This window comes from Nerophis ophidion, linkage group LG24 (genome assembly GCF_033978795.1).
Source record: "Nerophis ophidion isolate RoL-2023_Sa linkage group LG24, RoL_Noph_v1.0, whole genome shotgun sequence".
Taxonomy (NCBI): domain Eukaryota; kingdom Metazoa; phylum Chordata; class Actinopteri; order Syngnathiformes; family Syngnathidae; genus Nerophis; species Nerophis ophidion.
Window position 1 is genome coordinate 9411265 of NC_084634.1, and position 16644 is coordinate 9427908.

Sequence of the window (16644 nt, forward strand, 5' to 3'; positions counted from 1 at the left end):
GGTCCAAGTTTAATGCCCCCACTCGTCATCTATTTCATAAATATCATCTCTTAAGACTGACAGAGTTCAATATTTATCAAAAGGCTTGTTTAACCTTCCTCTTGTGTTAGCTTTATCTCTTATGTTAACGGGTCGGTTTTGACCCATGTCTTAAATCAGCTGTAAAATACACTAAAAACAATGATCTATCATCCAATTTGTCTCTCATCTCTTGGTTACCTCGTTAGGCTTCCTTATCCTTGAAAATATTGGTTTTAATATTTTTGGTTTGGGCCATTGGGCCTTTTTTTGTCAGTATACCCCTCGATTTCAATTTTTAAAAATGGTAAAACGAACCTCAAGAGAATCATATACATAAAAAAAAAGGTTGTTGTGTTACCTAACTATTACTAAGGGGTATTAGAACACATCTCTTGAATAAATGTGTTTTATTTATTTTTTCATTTTAAGAATTTTAACTATAGTAACATCTATGGTGTTACGGGTCAATTTCGACCCATATATATTTACTTCAAGAAAAAGGCTAAAAAGTATTTTTTTCAGCAACAGAAATCCAACATCAAACAAACAACAACCAATCAAGCAAATGAAACCAAGAGAAATAGATTACTAGTTCCAAATCTAATAAAAAACAAAATCAGAGTGGCAAAAAGTGACACTTTTAGTGTCCGTCTTTTGTTAGTTTTTGTACAGGATAACAAGGTAAAATGAGAATCCACTAAAGCTCACATGATTGGGAGAGGAGCTGGCTGTCAGTGTGTTCAGTTTTGGCTCTTATCATTGCTTTATCATCTTATTTTTATAACTGGGTCGAAACCGACCCTAACAACACCAAGGGCATAATTTCGACCAGAGCATTTTATAATTTAGTGAAAAAAATTAAAATGTTTTATTTTGTTGACAAAGAGGTTCTTGACAAAGTCAAAAAGCTTTGATGCAAAAAAAGAAATGTATGTGGTGTTTTTATGCATTTAAAAACTAAAACGGGTCGGTGCCGACCCTAACACAAGACGAAGGTTAACCTATCAAGTCATTTACAGGCTGAATCTTAGGCTCTGTAGCTTGGTTCCTATCTACCATCCCCAGCATGCCCACAACACTCATAATTTAGATCTGATAACAGGTACTGGCTTGTACCGCTCACAGTGTTGTATGCAGGGGACCAAAGATTTGGAACCAGTTTAAAGGGGAACATTATCACCAGACCTATGTAAGCGTCAATATATAACTTGATGGTGCAGAAAAAAGACCATATATTTTTTTTAAATCGATTTCCGAACTCTAAATGGGTGAATTTTGGCGAATTAAACGCCTTTCTGTTTATGGCTCTTTTTGCGATGACGTCAGAATGTGACGTCACCGAGGTAATACAGCCGCCATTTTCATTTCCTCGAACACATTACAAACACCGGGTCTCAGCTCTGTTATTTTCCGTTTTTTCGACTATTTTTTGGAACCTTGGAGACATCATGCCTCGTCGGTGTGTTGTCGGAGGGTGTAACAATACTAATAGGGAGGGATTCAAGTTGCATCAATCAATCAATCAATCAATGTTTACTTATATAGCCCTAAACCACTATGACATCCTCGGTAGGCCCACATAAGGGCAAGGAAATCTCACAGGACGAAAGTAATGGATGTCGAGCGGGTCTAACATGATACTGTGAAAGTTCAATCCATAATGGATCCAACACAGTCGCGAGAGTCCAGTCCGAAGCGGATCCAACACAGCAGCGAGAGTCCCGTTCACAGCGGAGCCAGCAGGAAACCATCCCAAGCGGAGGCGGATCAGCAGCGCAGAGATGTCCCCAGCCGATACACAGACAAGCAGTACATGACCACCGGATCGGACCGGACCCCCTCCACAAGGGAGAGTGGGACATAGGAGAAAAAGAAAACAAACGGCAGATCAACTGGTCTAAAAAGGGAGTCTATTTAAAGGCGAGACTTAAATGCGTCTACTGAGGTGGCATCTCGAACTGTTACCGGGAGGGCATTCCAGAGTACTGGAGCCCGAAATGAAAACGCTCTATAGCCCGCAGACTTTTTTTGGGCTTTGGGAATCACTAATAAGCCGGAGTCTTTTGAACGCAGATTTCTTTCCGGGACATATGGTACAATACAATCGGCAAGATAGGATGGGGCTAGACCGTGTAGTATTTTATACGTAAGTAGTAAAACCTTAAAGTCACATCTTAAGTATCACTGGCCCAAAGATGCCAAGGTGTCTTCCGCCAGACCCCCATTGAATGTGCCGGAGTGTCTCCACATTTTACCGGCGATGACAGACATGGCACAGAGATGTATGGATAACCTGCAGATGTATGTGCAACGATAAAGTCAACATAATCAGAGTCCAGTCCATTGTTGATGTTGACTTATGTGCTAATCAGACATATTTGGTCGCGGCGTGACTGCCAGCTAATCGATGCTAACATGCTATTTACCGGCGATGACAGACATGGCACAGAGATGTATGGATAACCTGCAGATACATTTGCAACTATAAAGTCAACGAAATCACAAAGGTGAGTTTTGTTGATGTTGACTGCCAGCTAATCGATGCTAAAATGCTACGCTAATCGATGCTAACATGCTATTTACCGGCGGTGCTAAAGCAGACATGGCACAGAGATGTATGGATAACCTGCAGATGCATTTGCAACTATATTACGTTTCCTTCCACCCACATTTAATGCGAAAAAAACACTTACCAATCAACGGATTTAAGTTGCTCCAGTGTCACAAGATGCGAAAGTCCTGATCGTTTGGTCCGCACATTTTTACCGGCGATGCTAAAGCAGCTATTCGGCCATGCTATGGCTATGAATAGCGTCAATAGCCATTCGCTCAATGGCTTTAGTTTCTTATCAATACTTTCATACTCCAACCATCTGTTTTAATACATGCGTAATCTGTTGAATCGCTTAAGGCGCTGAAATCCGAGTGTGAATCCGAGCTAATGTCGCTATATCTTGCTGTGGTATTCGCCATTGTTTGTTTACATTGGCAGCACTGTGTGACGTCATAGGAAAATGGATAGTGGCTTCGAAGATAGCGAAAATAAGGGCGGCATGGCGTAGTGGGTAGAGCGGCCGTGGCAAAAACCTGAGGGTTGCAGGTTCGCTTCCCACCTATGGACATCAAAGTCACTGCCGTTGTGTCCTTGGGCAGGACACTTCACCCTTTGCCCCCGGTGCCGCTCACACCGGTGAATGAATGATGAATGAATGATAGGTGGTGGTCGGAGGGGCCGTAGTCGCAAAGTGGCAGCCACGCTTCCGTCAGTCTACCCCAGGGCAGCTGTGGCTACAGATGTAGCTTACCACCACCAGGTGTGAATGAATGATGGGTTCCCACTTCTCTGCGAGCGCTTTGAGTATATAACAATAGAAAAGCGCGATATAAATCTAATCCATCCATCATCTTCCGCTTATCCGAGGTCGGGTCGCGGGGGCAGCAGCCTAAGCAGGGAAGCCCAGACTTCCCTCTCCCCAGCCACTTCGTCTAGCTCTTCCCGGGGGATCCCGAGGCGTTCCCAGGCCAGCCGGGAGACATAGTCTTCCCAACATGTCCTGGGTCTTCCCCGTGGCCTCCTACCAGCTGGACGTGCCCCAAACACCTCCCTAGGGAGGCGTTCGGGTGGCATCCTGACCAGATACCCGAACCACCTCATCTGGCTCCTCTCAATGTGGAGGAGCAGCGGCTTTACTTTGAGTTCCTCCCGGATGGCAGAGCTTCTCACCCTATCTCTAAGGGAGAGGAAACTCATTTCGGCCGCTTGTACCCGTGATCTTGTCCTTTCGGTCATGACCCAAAGCTCATGACCATAGGTGAGGATGGGAACATAGATCGACCGGTAAATTGAGAGCTTTGCCTTCCGGCTCAGCTCCTTCTTCACCACAACGGATCGATACAACGTCCGCATTACTGAAGACGCCGCACCGATCCGCCTGTCGATCTCACGATCCACTCTTCCCCCACTCGTGAACAAGACTCCTAGGTACTTGAACTCCTCCACTTGGGGCAGGGTCTCCTCCCCAAATCTAATCCATTATTATTATTATTACTTTAAAGCTTTTTTTTTTAGGGATATTCCGGGAACGGTAAAATTTTGAAAAAAACTTTAAAAAAATACAACAAGCCACTGGGAACTGATCTTTATTGTTTTTAACCCTTTTGAAATTGTGATAATGTTCCCCTTTAATGAGAGCCTCGAGATGCTGTATCCATTCTCCAACTTCAAAAAGAAACTGAAAACTTACCTATTAACCACATATCTTTAATGCCTCATGTGGGGTCGACTACTGTTGGGCTTTGCATGGTTGAATAAATGAATGTATGTATGTGTATGCTTGCTTTAGTACTATTATCTTGTGTTTATCATATAGCGTTGTTTTGTTTTTGTTTTTTGTTGTTGTGCTTGCTACCATGTTTAATCTTTCCATGTACATATTGTCCCTTGGACCCCTTGTCAAAAGCTTCTTCTAGCTTATTTAGGGGACCCTTTCACCTACAAACATCTTTAAATGATGATATTCACCACTATTGTAAATGTTTTATGGTATTGTGAATAAACTTGTAAACTTGAAAAAAAAAAAAAAGTGGAAGTCAAGAATGGACGAAGAAAAGCCGCACCTTGATCTCCACCTTAAACTGCTCCGCCAGGCCTTGCAGGAGCTTGGAGTGGAGACACCGCACCTCCTCCTTCGTGGCCTCCACTAGATCGGCACACTGATGCTGGTAGTCCTCCATGTGCTGCCTGCGGGCGCCATGGCAACCACTTATTAGCGATCATGAATAAAAGATGATCAATTCAACTACTGCTTGTCTAAAACAAGAGACGTCTTCAAAATGTAATATCGGAAATTATCGGTATCGGTTTCAAATTGTAAAATTAATGACTTTTTAACGCAGGGAGAAGTACAGAGCGCCAATAAACCTTAAAGGCACAGCCTTTGCGTGCCGACCCAATCACATATCTATGGCTTTTCACACACACACACAAGTGAATGCAATGCATACTTGGTCAACAGCCATACAGGTCACTCTGAGAGTAGCTGTATAAACAACTTTAAAGGCCAACTGAAATGAGATTTTTTTATTCAAACGGGGATAGCAGGTCCATTCTGTGTCATATTTGATCATTTCGCGATATTGCCATATTTTTGCTGAAAGGATTTAGTAGAGAACATCGACGATAAAGTTCGCAAATTTTGGTCGCTACTAAGGAAGCCTTGCCTGTACCGGAAGTAGCGGACGATGTGTGCGTGACGTCACGGGTTGTAGGGCTCCTCACATTGTTTATAATCATAGCCACCAGCAGCAAGAGATCCGGACCGAGAAAGCGACAATTTCCCCATTCATGAAAGATTCGTGGATGAGGAAAGTTAGAGTGAAGCACTGGAGAAAAAAAAAAGGCGACGGCATTGGGAGCGATTTAGATGTTATTAGACACATTTACTAGGATAATTCTGGAAAATCCCTTATCGGCTTATTGTGTTAATAGTGTTTTAGTGAGATTATAAAGTCATACCTGAAAGTCGGAGGGCTGCGGTGACCGCCAGTGTCTCTGAGAGAAGCCAATGGAGGAGCCAAGATCACAGCTGCTGCAGGAGGACGCTAACTCCGCTCAAGTCTCCGGTAAGAGATGACTTAATATCACAATTTTCTCATCACAACAAAATTAAGCATAATAACGTGTTGATTCCACGACTGTATAAATCGGTTGATATAGGAATCGGTTATTAATAGTTGGACAATGTCGGGATATCGGCAAAAAAGCCAATATTGGACATTTCTATTGTATGTGTCATACTTGATAATTTCGCGATATTGCCATATTTTTGCTAAAAGGATTTAGTAGAGAACATCGACGATAAAGTTCGCAAATTTTGGTCGCTACTAAGGAAGCCTTGCCTGTGCCGGAAGTAGCGGACGATGTGTGCGTGACGTCACGGGTTGTAGGGCTCCTCACATTGTTTATAATCATAGCCACCAGCAGCAAGAGATTCGGACCAACAAAGCGACAATTTCCCCATTCATGAAAGATTCGTGGATGAGGAAAGTTAGAGTGAAGCACTGGAGAAAAAAAAAAGGTGAGGGCAGTGGGAGCGATTTAGATGTTATTAGACACATTTACTAGGATAATTCTGGAAAATCCCTTATCGGCTTATTGTGTTAAGAGTGTTTTAGTGGGATTATAAAGTCATACCTGAACGTCGGAGGGCTGCGGTGACCGCCTTTGTCTCTGAGAGAAGCCAATGGAGGAGCCAAGATCACAGCTGCTGCAGGAGGACGCTAACTCCGCTCAAGTCTCCGGTAAGAGATGACTTAATATCACAATTTTCTCATCACAACAAAATTAGGCATAATAACGTTTTGATTCCACGACTGTATAAATCGGTTGATATAGGAATCGTTTATTAATAGTTGGACAATATCGGAATATCGGCAAAAAAGCCAATATTGGACACCTCTATTCTATGTGTCATACTTTATAATTTTGCGATATTGCCATATTTTTGCTGAAAGGATTTAGTAGAGAACATTGACGATAAAGTTCGCAAATTTTGGTCGCTAATAAAAAAGCCTTGCCTGTACCGGAAGTAGCAGACGATATGTGCGTGACGTCACGGGTTGTAGGGCTCCTCACATTCTTAGCCACCAGCAGCAAGAGCGATTTGGACCGAGAAAGCGAAAATTTCCCCATTCATTTGAGCGAGGATGAAAGATTTGTGGATGAGGAATGTTAGAGTGAAGCACTGGAGAAAAAAAAAAGGCAACGGCATTGGGAGCGATCCAGATGTTATTAGACACATTTACTAGGATAATTCTGGAAAATCCCTTATCGGCTTATTGTGTTAATAGTGTTTTAGTGAGATTATAAAGTCATACCTGAAAGTCGGAGGGCTGCGGTGACCGCCAGTGTCTCTGAGAGAAGCCAATGGAGGAGCCAAGATCACAGCTGCTGCAGGAGGACGCTAACTCCGCTCAAGTCTCCGGTAAGAGATGACTTAATATCACAATTTTCTCATCACAACAAAATTAGGCATAATAACGTGTTGATTCCACGACTGTATAAATCGGTTGATATAGGAATCGGTTATTAATAGTTGGACAATATCGGAATATCGGCAAAAAAGCCAATATTGGACATTTCTATTGTATGTGTCATACTTGATCATTTCGCGATATTGCCATATTTTTGCTGAAAGGATTTAGTAGAGAACATCCACGATAAAGTTCGCAAATTTTGGTCGCTACTAAGGAAGCCTTGCCTGTGCCGGAAGTAGCGGACGATGTGTGCGTGACGTCACGGGTTGTAGGGCTCCTCACATTGTTTATAATCATAGCCACCAGCAGCAAGAGATTCGGACCAAGAAAGCGACAATTTCCCCATTCATGAAAGATTCGTGGATGAGGAAAGTTAGAGTGAAGCACTGGAGAAAAAAAAAAGGTGAGGGCAGTGGGAGCGATTTAGATGTTATTAAACACATTTACTAGGATAATTCTGGAAAATCCCTTATCGGCTTATTGTGTTAAGAGTGTTTTAGTGGGATTATAAAGTCATACCTGAACGTCGGAGGGCTGCGGTGACCGCCTTTGTCTCTGAGAGAAGCCAATGGAGGAGCCAAGATCACAGCTGCTGCAGGAGGACGCTAACTCCGCTCAAGTCTCCGGTAAGAGGCGACTTAATATCACAATTTTCTCATCACAACAAAATTAGGCATTATAACGTGTTGATTCCACGACTGTATAAATCGGTTGATATCGGAATTGGTTATTAATAGTTGGACAATAACGGAATATCGGATATCGGCAAAAAAGCCAATATTGGACATCTCTATTGTATGTGTCATACTTGATCATTTCGCGATATTGCCATATTTTTGCTGAAAGGATTTAGTAGAGAACATCGACGATAAAGTTCGCAAATTTTGGTCGCTACTAAGGAAGCCTTGCCTGTACCGGAAGTAGCGGACGATGTGTGCGTGACGTCACGGGTTGTAGGGCTCCTCACATTGTTTATAATCATAGCCACCAGCAGCAAGAGATTCGGACCAAGAAAGCGACAATTTCCCCATTCATGAAAGATTCGTGGATGAGGAAAGTTAGAGTGAAGCACTGGAGAAAAAAAAAAGGCGAGGGCAGTGGGAGCGATTTAGATGTTATTAGACACATTTACTAGGATAATTCTGGAAAATCCCTTATCGGCTTATTGTGTTAATAGTGTTTTAGTGAGATTATAAAGTCATACCTGAAAGTCGGAGGGCTGCGGTGACCGCCAGTGTCTCTGAGAGAAGCCAATGGAGGAGCCAAGATCACAGCTGCTGCAGAAGGACGCTAACTCCGCTCAAGTCTCCGGTAAGAGACGACTTAATATCACAATTTTCTCATCACAACAAAATTAGGCATTATAACGTGTTGATTCCACGACTGTATAAATCGGTTGATATCGGAATTGGTTATTAATAGTTGGACAATAACGGAATATCGGATATCGGCAAAAAAGCCAATATTGGACACCTCTATTCTATGTGTCATACTTTATAATTTTGCGATATTGCCATATTTTTGCTGAAAGGATTTAGTAGAGAACATTGACGATAAAGTTCGCAAATTTTGGTCGCTAATAAAAAAGCCTTGCCTGTACCGGAAGTAGCAGACGATATGTGCGTGACGTCACGGGTTGTAGGGCTCCTCACATTCTTAGCCACCAGCAGCAAGAGCGATTTGGACCGAGAAAGCGAAAATTTCCCCATTCATTTGAGCGAGGATGAAAGATTTGTGGATGAGGAATGTTAGAGTGAAGCACTGGAGAAAAAAAAAAGGCAACGGCATTGGGAGCGATCCAGATGTTATTAGACACATTTACTAGGATAATTCTGGAAAATCCCTTATCAGCTTATTGTGTTAATAGTGTTTTAATGAGATTATAAAGTCATACCTGAAAGTCGGAGGGCTGCGGTGACCGCCAGTGTCTCTGAGAGAAGCCAATAGCGGAGCCGAGATCACGTCTCCGGTAAGAGACGACTTAATATCACAATTTTCTCACCACAACAAAATTAGGCATAATAACGTGTTGATTCCACGACTGTATAAATCGGTTGATATCGGAATCGGTTATTAATAGTTGGACGATATCGGCCAAAAAGCCATTATTGGACATCTCTATTTAAAAGTTTGGTGCATCTGATGTTCTTCAGTTAGCCATTTGCTCGTTTTGTTTGCTAGTTCTTTATCAGGCACTATTATCTAGTTGGGTTCATGGTCGTGCGGATACCAGATCTTTATGCTCTACTACCGACTCTCGAATCAAAATATTGGATGGATACTTTTGTTTAGCGCTGTGAATACTTTGTGGATGCACAGTAAATAAAGTATGAAAAAGAATGTGTTTAAAGGGTTGGGAAGGGCTTCTTTAAAAGGAAGATGAACGCCCCGCAGTGAACTCTTTGGAAAGCAGCTGGACTGCATTGAGGAACACTTTCACTTCCACTTTAAAGCAGCGGCCAGTCCCAGCTCAGATGGCTGACGTGCTTGTCACGCATCAACACAAAGCCTCTAGAGAGGTTCCAGATGGCGTTGCCGTATCAGCCACGCACTCAGAAGTGTTGGTGGGATGCATGCCCTTATAAGGGCGTGCTGCAGGTCATGTGACTTACAGTAAGGCGGCGAAGCTGTTGATGTAGGTGATGCTGTACTCGCTCCACAGCGACTGAGGACGCAGGGGCGAGCAGTGAAGTTGGAAGGCCGCGTAAAACCTGCACAGAACAAAAACGGACAACAAATTGGTCTTCTTGTGGTGTCATGTTTCCAAACCGGGGAAGACGTGCTTCCCCTTTGACTTTGAATACCGTTCATCTTCCCCTTTTACTATGGGAACAGGTTTTGCAAAAGACAAAAAAAATATATGTTTATTGGTCACATAAGGGAAAGTACCTCTTTGGGAAATCCTGTAACTCTTGCAGACAGGAGGTGATTACTTTGAGTTCTAGTTGAGAGTCGATGCGTTTGGCGTTGACGACGTTCCCTTTCACTTTCTGTTTACAGAAAAAAAAGCACAAGTAAGCGTCTCTTTGCTGCCACCTAGTGGGCTTATTAGCGCACTGCACCGGCCACAGCACAGTTGAGTTGATTTCGAACACGTAAGCATACAACATGATACATCAACATTTCCAGTTTCTCTTTTCCACATGTTCGAAAAAGAGAAGGAAGCAGAGCTTTTTTAATACTACACCTTTTCTTTTACATAACAGTTCAATCAATCAATGTTTACTTATATAGCCCTAAATCACTCGTGTCTCAAAGGGCTGCACAAACCACTACGACATCCTCGGTAGGCCCACATAAGGGCAAGGAAAACTCACATCCAGTGGGACGTCGGTGACAATGATGACTATGAGAACCTTGGAGAGGAGGAAAGCAATGGATGTCGAGCGGGTCTAACATGATACTGTGAAAGTTCAATCCATAATGGATCCAACACAGTCGCGAGAGTCCAGTCCAAAGCGGATCCAACACAGCAGCGAGAGTCCAGTCCAAAGCGGAGCCAGCAGGAAAACATCCCAAGCGGAGGCGGATCAGCAGCGCAGAGATGTCCCCAGGCGATACACAGGCAAGCAGTACATGGCCACCGGATCGGACCGGACCCCCTCCACAAGGGAGAGTGGGAGATAGGAGAAAAAGAAAAGAAACGGCAGATCAACTGGTCAGTTGACCAAAAGCTGAGCAACACGCCGGATTGCAGTCAGCTGGAGGCGTGTCTTAAAGGGGAACATTATCACAATTTCAAAAGGGTTAAAAACAAAAATCAGTTCCCAGTGGCTTGTTGTATTTTTTTAAGTTTTTTTTTTAATTTTACCGGTTTCGGAATATCCCTAAAAAAAGCTTTAAAGTGCTTGATTTTCGCTATTTGCGATGCGACAATCCATTTCCCTGTGACGTCCCACAGTGCTGCCAATGTAAACAAACAATGGCGAATACCACAGCAAGATATAGTGTCATTAGCTCGGATTCAAACTCGGATTTAAGCGGTTCAACAGATTACGCATGTATTTAAACAGATGGTTGGAGTATGAAAATATTGAAGAAGAAACTGAAGCTATTGAGCGAATAGCTATTGACGCTATTCAAAGCCATAGCATGGCTGAATAGCTGCGTTAGCATCGCCGGTAAAATGTGCGGACCAAACGATCAGGACTTTCGCATCTTTTGACACGGGAGCAACTTAAATCCGTCGATTGGTAAGTGTTTGTTTCGCATTAAATGTGGGTGGAAGGAAACGTAATATAGTTGCAAATGCATCTACAGGTTATCCATACATCTCTGTACCATGTCTGCTTTAGCACCGCCGGTAAATAGCATGTTAGCATCGATTAGCGTAGCATGTTAGCATCAATTAGCTGGCAGTCAACATCAACAAAATTCACCTTTGTGATTTTGTTGACTATCGTTGCAAATGCATTTGCAGGTTATCCATACATCTCTGTGCCATGTCTGTCTTAGCATCGCCGGTAAAATGTGGAGAAACTCCAGCACATTCAATGGCAGTCTGGCGGCAGACACTTTGGCATCTTCGGGCCAGTGGTGCAACTTGAATCCCTCCCTGTTAGTGTTGTTACACCCTCCGACAACACACCGACGAGGCATGATGTCTCCAAGGTTCCAAAAAATAGTCAAAAAAACGGAAAATAACAGAGCTGAGACCCGGTGTTTGTAATGTGTTGAAAATGAAAAGGGCGGGTGTGTTACCTCGGCGACGTCACATTCTGACGTCATCGCTTCCAGCGCGATAAACAGAAAGGCGTTTAATTCGCCAAAATTCATCCTTTTAGAGTTCGGAAATCGGTTAAAAAAATAGATGGTCTTTTTTCTGCACCATCAAGGTATATATTGACGCTTACATAGGTCTGGTGATAATGTTCCCCTTTAATGAAATAAAAAAATGGATGTCCGCTAACTTTTTGCAACTCAACGCCAAGAAAACGGAAATGCTGATTATCGGTCCTGCTAGACACTGACCTCTATTTAATAATACAACTTTAACATTTGACAACCAAACAGTTAAACAAGGCGACTCGGCAAAGAATCTGGGTATTATCTTCAACCCAACTCTCTCCTTTGAGTCACACATTAAAAGCGTTACTAAAACGGCCTTCTTTCATCTCCGTAATATCGCTAAAATTCGCTCCTTTCTGTCCACTAAAGACGCTGAGATCATTATCCATGCGTTTGTTACGTCTCGCCTCGATTACTGTAACGTATTATTTTCAGGTCTCCCCATGTCTAGCATTAAAAGATTACAGTTGGTACAAAATGCGGCTGCTAGACTTTTGACAAGAACAAGAAAGTTTGATCACATTACGCCTGTACTGGCTCACCTGCACTGGCTTCCTGTGCACTTAAGATGTGACTTTAAGGTTTTACTACTTACGTATAAAATACTACACGGTCTAGCTCCATCCTATCTTGCCGATTGTATTGTACCATATGTCCCGGCAAGGAATCTGCGTTCAAAGGACTCCGGCCTATTAGTGATTCCTAAAGCCCAAAAAAAGTCTGAGGGCTATAGAGCGTTTTCCGTCCGGGCTCCAGTACTCTGGAATGCCCTCCCGGTAACAGTTCGAGATGCCACCTCAGTAGAAGCATTTAAGTCTCACCTTAAAACTCATTTGTATACTCTAGCCTTTAAATAAACCCCCCTTTTTAGACCAGTTGATCTGCCGTTTCTTTTCTTTTTCTCCTCTGTCCCACTGTGGAGGGGGTCCGGTCCGGTGGCCATGGATGAAGTACTGGCTGTCCTGGGACCCAGGATGGACCGCTTGTCCAGAGTCGGGACCCAGGATGGACCGCTTGCCTGAGTATCGACTGGGGACTGCTCTGCGCTGCTAATCCGCCTGCGCTTGGGATGGTTTCCTGTTGGCTCCAATATGGACGGGACTTTCGCTACTGGGTTGGATCCACTTTGGACTGGACTCTCACAGTATCATGTTAGACCCACTCGACATCCATTGCTTTCGGTCCCCTAGGGAGGGGGGGTTGCCCACATATGTGGTCCTCTCCATGGTTTCTCAGTCACTGTCACTGACATCCCACTGGGTGTGAGTTTTCCTTGCCCTTATGTGGGATCTACCGAGGATGTCGTTGTGGTTTGTGCAGCCCTCAGACACTAGTTATTTAGGTCTATATAAATAAACAATGATTGATTGATTTGCTAAAACTTTTGTTCACTTCCTGTTAATTTATTCACAATATACTCCATAAGTAATCATAATAAAAATAAATAAATAATTGGTGAAGTAAGTTGTATGAACTTTGCCGGTTATATTTCATATGATGAGATAGAGCCTCTGTATTGCACGTTTTTTAAGTTATTAAAGTTTTATAGAGCTGGTTATGAATCATAATTTGTTAATAATTGACAACCAAATAATAAAACAAGGTGACTCTGTAAAAAATCTGGGTATTATCTTCGACCCAACTCTCTCCTTTGAGTCACACATTACAAGCGTTACTAAAACGGCCTTCTTTCATCTCCGTAATATCGCTAAAATTCGCTCCATTTTGTCCACTAAAGACGCCGAGATCATTATCCATGCGTTTGTTACGTACTCTGGAATGCCCTCCCGGTAACAGTTTGAGATGCTACCTCAGTAAAAGCATTTAAGTCTCACCTTAAAACTCATCTGTATACTCTAGCCTTTAAATAGACCTCCTTTTTAGACCAGTTGATCTGCCGCTTCTTTTCTTTCTCCTATGTCCCCCCCACCCTTGTGGAGGGGGTCCGGTCCGATGACCATGGATGAAGTACTGGCTGTCCAGAGTCGAGACCCAGGGTGGACCGCTCGTCGGGACCCAGGATGGACCGCTCGCCTGTATCGGTTGGGGACATCTCTACGCTGCTGATCCGCCTCCGCTTGAGATGGTTTCCTGTGGACGGGACTCTCGCTGCTGTCTTGGATCCGCTTGAACTGAACTCTCGCGGCTGTGTTGGAGCCACTATGGATTGAACTTTCACAGTATCATGTTAGACCCGCTCCACATCCATTGCTTTCGGTCCCCTAGAGGGGGGGGTTGCCCACATCTGAGGTCCTCTCCAAGGTTTCTCATAGTCAGCATTGTCACTGGCGTCCCACTGGATGTGAATTCTCCCTGCCCACTGGGTGTGAGTTTTCCTTGCCCTTTTGTGGGTTCTTCCGAGGATGTTGTAGTCGTAATGATTTGTGCAGTCCTTTGAGACATTTGTGATTTGGGGCTATATAAATAAACATTGATTGATTGATTGATTGATAATTTTAAAACCAAGTAACAAGACAATTTTTGGAGCTTGTTTATACTGCAAATGTTTTTTCAAATAAATATTTAAAAATGACATTTTCATAAAAAATAAAAGTTAACGTTTTACGGCGCTGGTTATGAATTACGACTCGTTAATAACTTGAAATAATCTCCAGCAGAAATAAATGGGACCAGTTTGGGGACAATTTGAAGGAGTTGGGTGTGTCGTTGGGAATAATAACACGTTAACTACACATTAATACCATAAAATGTTAGTAACTTATAAACCTTAACAGCTCAGACGAATATATGATTGACGTCAATCAATCAATCAATCAATCAATGTTTATTTATATAGCCCTAAATCACAAATGTCTCAAAGGACTGTACAAACACTACGACTACAACATCCTCGGAAGAACCCACATAAGGGCAAGGAGAACTCACACCCAGTGGGACGCCAGTGACAATGATGACTATGAGAACCTCATATGTGGGCAACCCCCCCCTAGGGGACCGAAAGCAATGGATGTCGAGCGGGTCTAAAATGATACTGTGAAAGTTCAATCCATAGTGGCTCCAACACAGCCGCAAGAGTTCAGTTCAAGCGGATCCAAGACAGCAGCGAGAGTCCCGTCCACAGGAAACCATCCCAAGCGGAGGCGAATCAGCAGCGTAGAGATGTCCCCAACCGATACACAGGCGAGCGGCCCATCCTGGGTCCCGACGACCGGTCCATCCTGGGTCTCGTCCACAGGAAACCATCCCAAGCGGAGGCGAATCAGCAGCGTAGAGATGTCCCCAACCGATACACAGGCGAGCGGCCCATCCTGGGTCCCGACGACCGGTCCATCCTGGGTCTCGACTCTGGACAGCCAGTACTTCCTCCATGGCTATCGGACCGGACCCCCTCCACAAGGGAGAAGGGGACAGAGGAGAAAAAGAAAAGAAGCGGCAGATCAACTGGTCTAAAAAGGAGGTCTATTTAAAGGCTAGAGTATACAAATGAGTTTTAAGGTGAGACTTAAATGCTTCTACTGAGGTAGCATCTCAAACTGTTACCGGGAGGGCATTCCAGAGTACTGGAGCCCGAACGGAAAACGCTCTATAGCCCGCAGACTTTTTTTGGGCTCTAGGAATCACTAATAAGCCGGAGTCCTTTGAACGCAGATTTCTTGCCGGGACATATGGTACAATACAATCGGCAAGATAAGATGGAGCTAGACCGTGTAGTATTTTATACGTAAGTAGTAAAACCTTAAAGTCACATCTTAAGTGCACAGGAAGCCAGTGCAGGTGAGCCAGTACGGGCGTAATGTGATCAAACTTTCTTGTTCTTGTCAAAAGTCTAGCAGCCGCATTTTGTACCAACTGTAATCTTTTAATGCTAGACATGGGGAGACCCGAAAATAATACGTTACAGTAATCGAGACGAGACGTAACAAACGCATGGATAATGATTTCCGCGTCGTTAGTGGACAAAAAAACGTCCTGTATATGATTGACACATTAATTACACGATAAAACGTTAACTTTTTAATAGACCAAAACGGGGTTCTGGTTATGATTAAGAACACAATTTGACCTTAATAACATAACGACTTAAAAACATGTTTACAGCACAAGCATCTGTTTATTTATGTTCTTATGTTTTTGTGTGTTATGAATTTGCACTAAATTATTTTTGCTTACAATTTCATTGTACACTGACAATAAAGATATATTCTATTCTATTCATTTGGGACTGGTTTGGGGAGATTTGGACAATGTGAGAGTGGGGGGGGGTTCTAAGGTGGAACTTTCTTTTCCAGAAAATAATCCCCATTAGAAATGATCAGTTGCTAGCTAGATTAAACTGTGATTAAAGTCACATTTCAACACATTCCACCACTCATGCAGGTGTAAAAAGAAGTTCAGTGGTGTTAACCCTTGATGTGTTTATTTTTGGAAACAATTGTCCCCACAGGAAGTCCATCCATCCATCCATTTTCTACCGCTTGTCCCGTTTGGGGTCGTAAATAAAAATAATGGAGTCACATCTGAACATTCCCCAAGTGTCATACAAAGAAGGTCAACATGAACTAAGATTTAAAGTCAAATTTCTTTGTCCACGAGCGTGCCCACAAAGTCAACACTACGCTGCTTTTCCAAAGGTTAACGTTGGCGTGTCTCACCGTCCAGATGTCCATGTGGAAGTGCGAGTTGAGGAAGTCCTCCTCTCTGTCTGGGCGCTTCCTGGCCGTCCACATTTCCTCGTTTTCGAGCTCAATGAGGCGAATCGTAAAAGCTTTCATGTCCTCCTTTATCGAGGTAAAAACAAAAACAGTTTTAGTGCCTCTAAAGGGGCGTGGCTAGAGAACA

General features: G+C 43.3%; 1 protein-coding gene across 4 annotated transcripts in view; it reads right to left on the bottom strand.

The window, feature by feature from the left end:
• The window catches only part of exoc3l4 (exocyst complex component 3-like 4), a 57102-nt gene that overhangs the window by 12467 nt on the left and 27991 nt on the right, over positions 1-16644 (bottom strand). For all 4 annotated transcript variants that reach the window (XM_061886792.1, XM_061886789.1, XM_061886790.1 and 1 more), the window contains 4 exons: positions 16458-16583; positions 9946-10046; positions 9669-9767; positions 4639-4762 (listed from right to left, as the gene is read on the bottom strand). In XM_061886792.1, coding sequence (XP_061742776.1) covers positions 4639-4762; positions 9669-9767; positions 9946-10046; positions 16458-16583 — 450 coding nt within the window. The remainder of the gene's footprint in view (positions 1-4638; positions 4763-9668; positions 9768-9945; positions 10047-16457; positions 16584-16644) is intronic.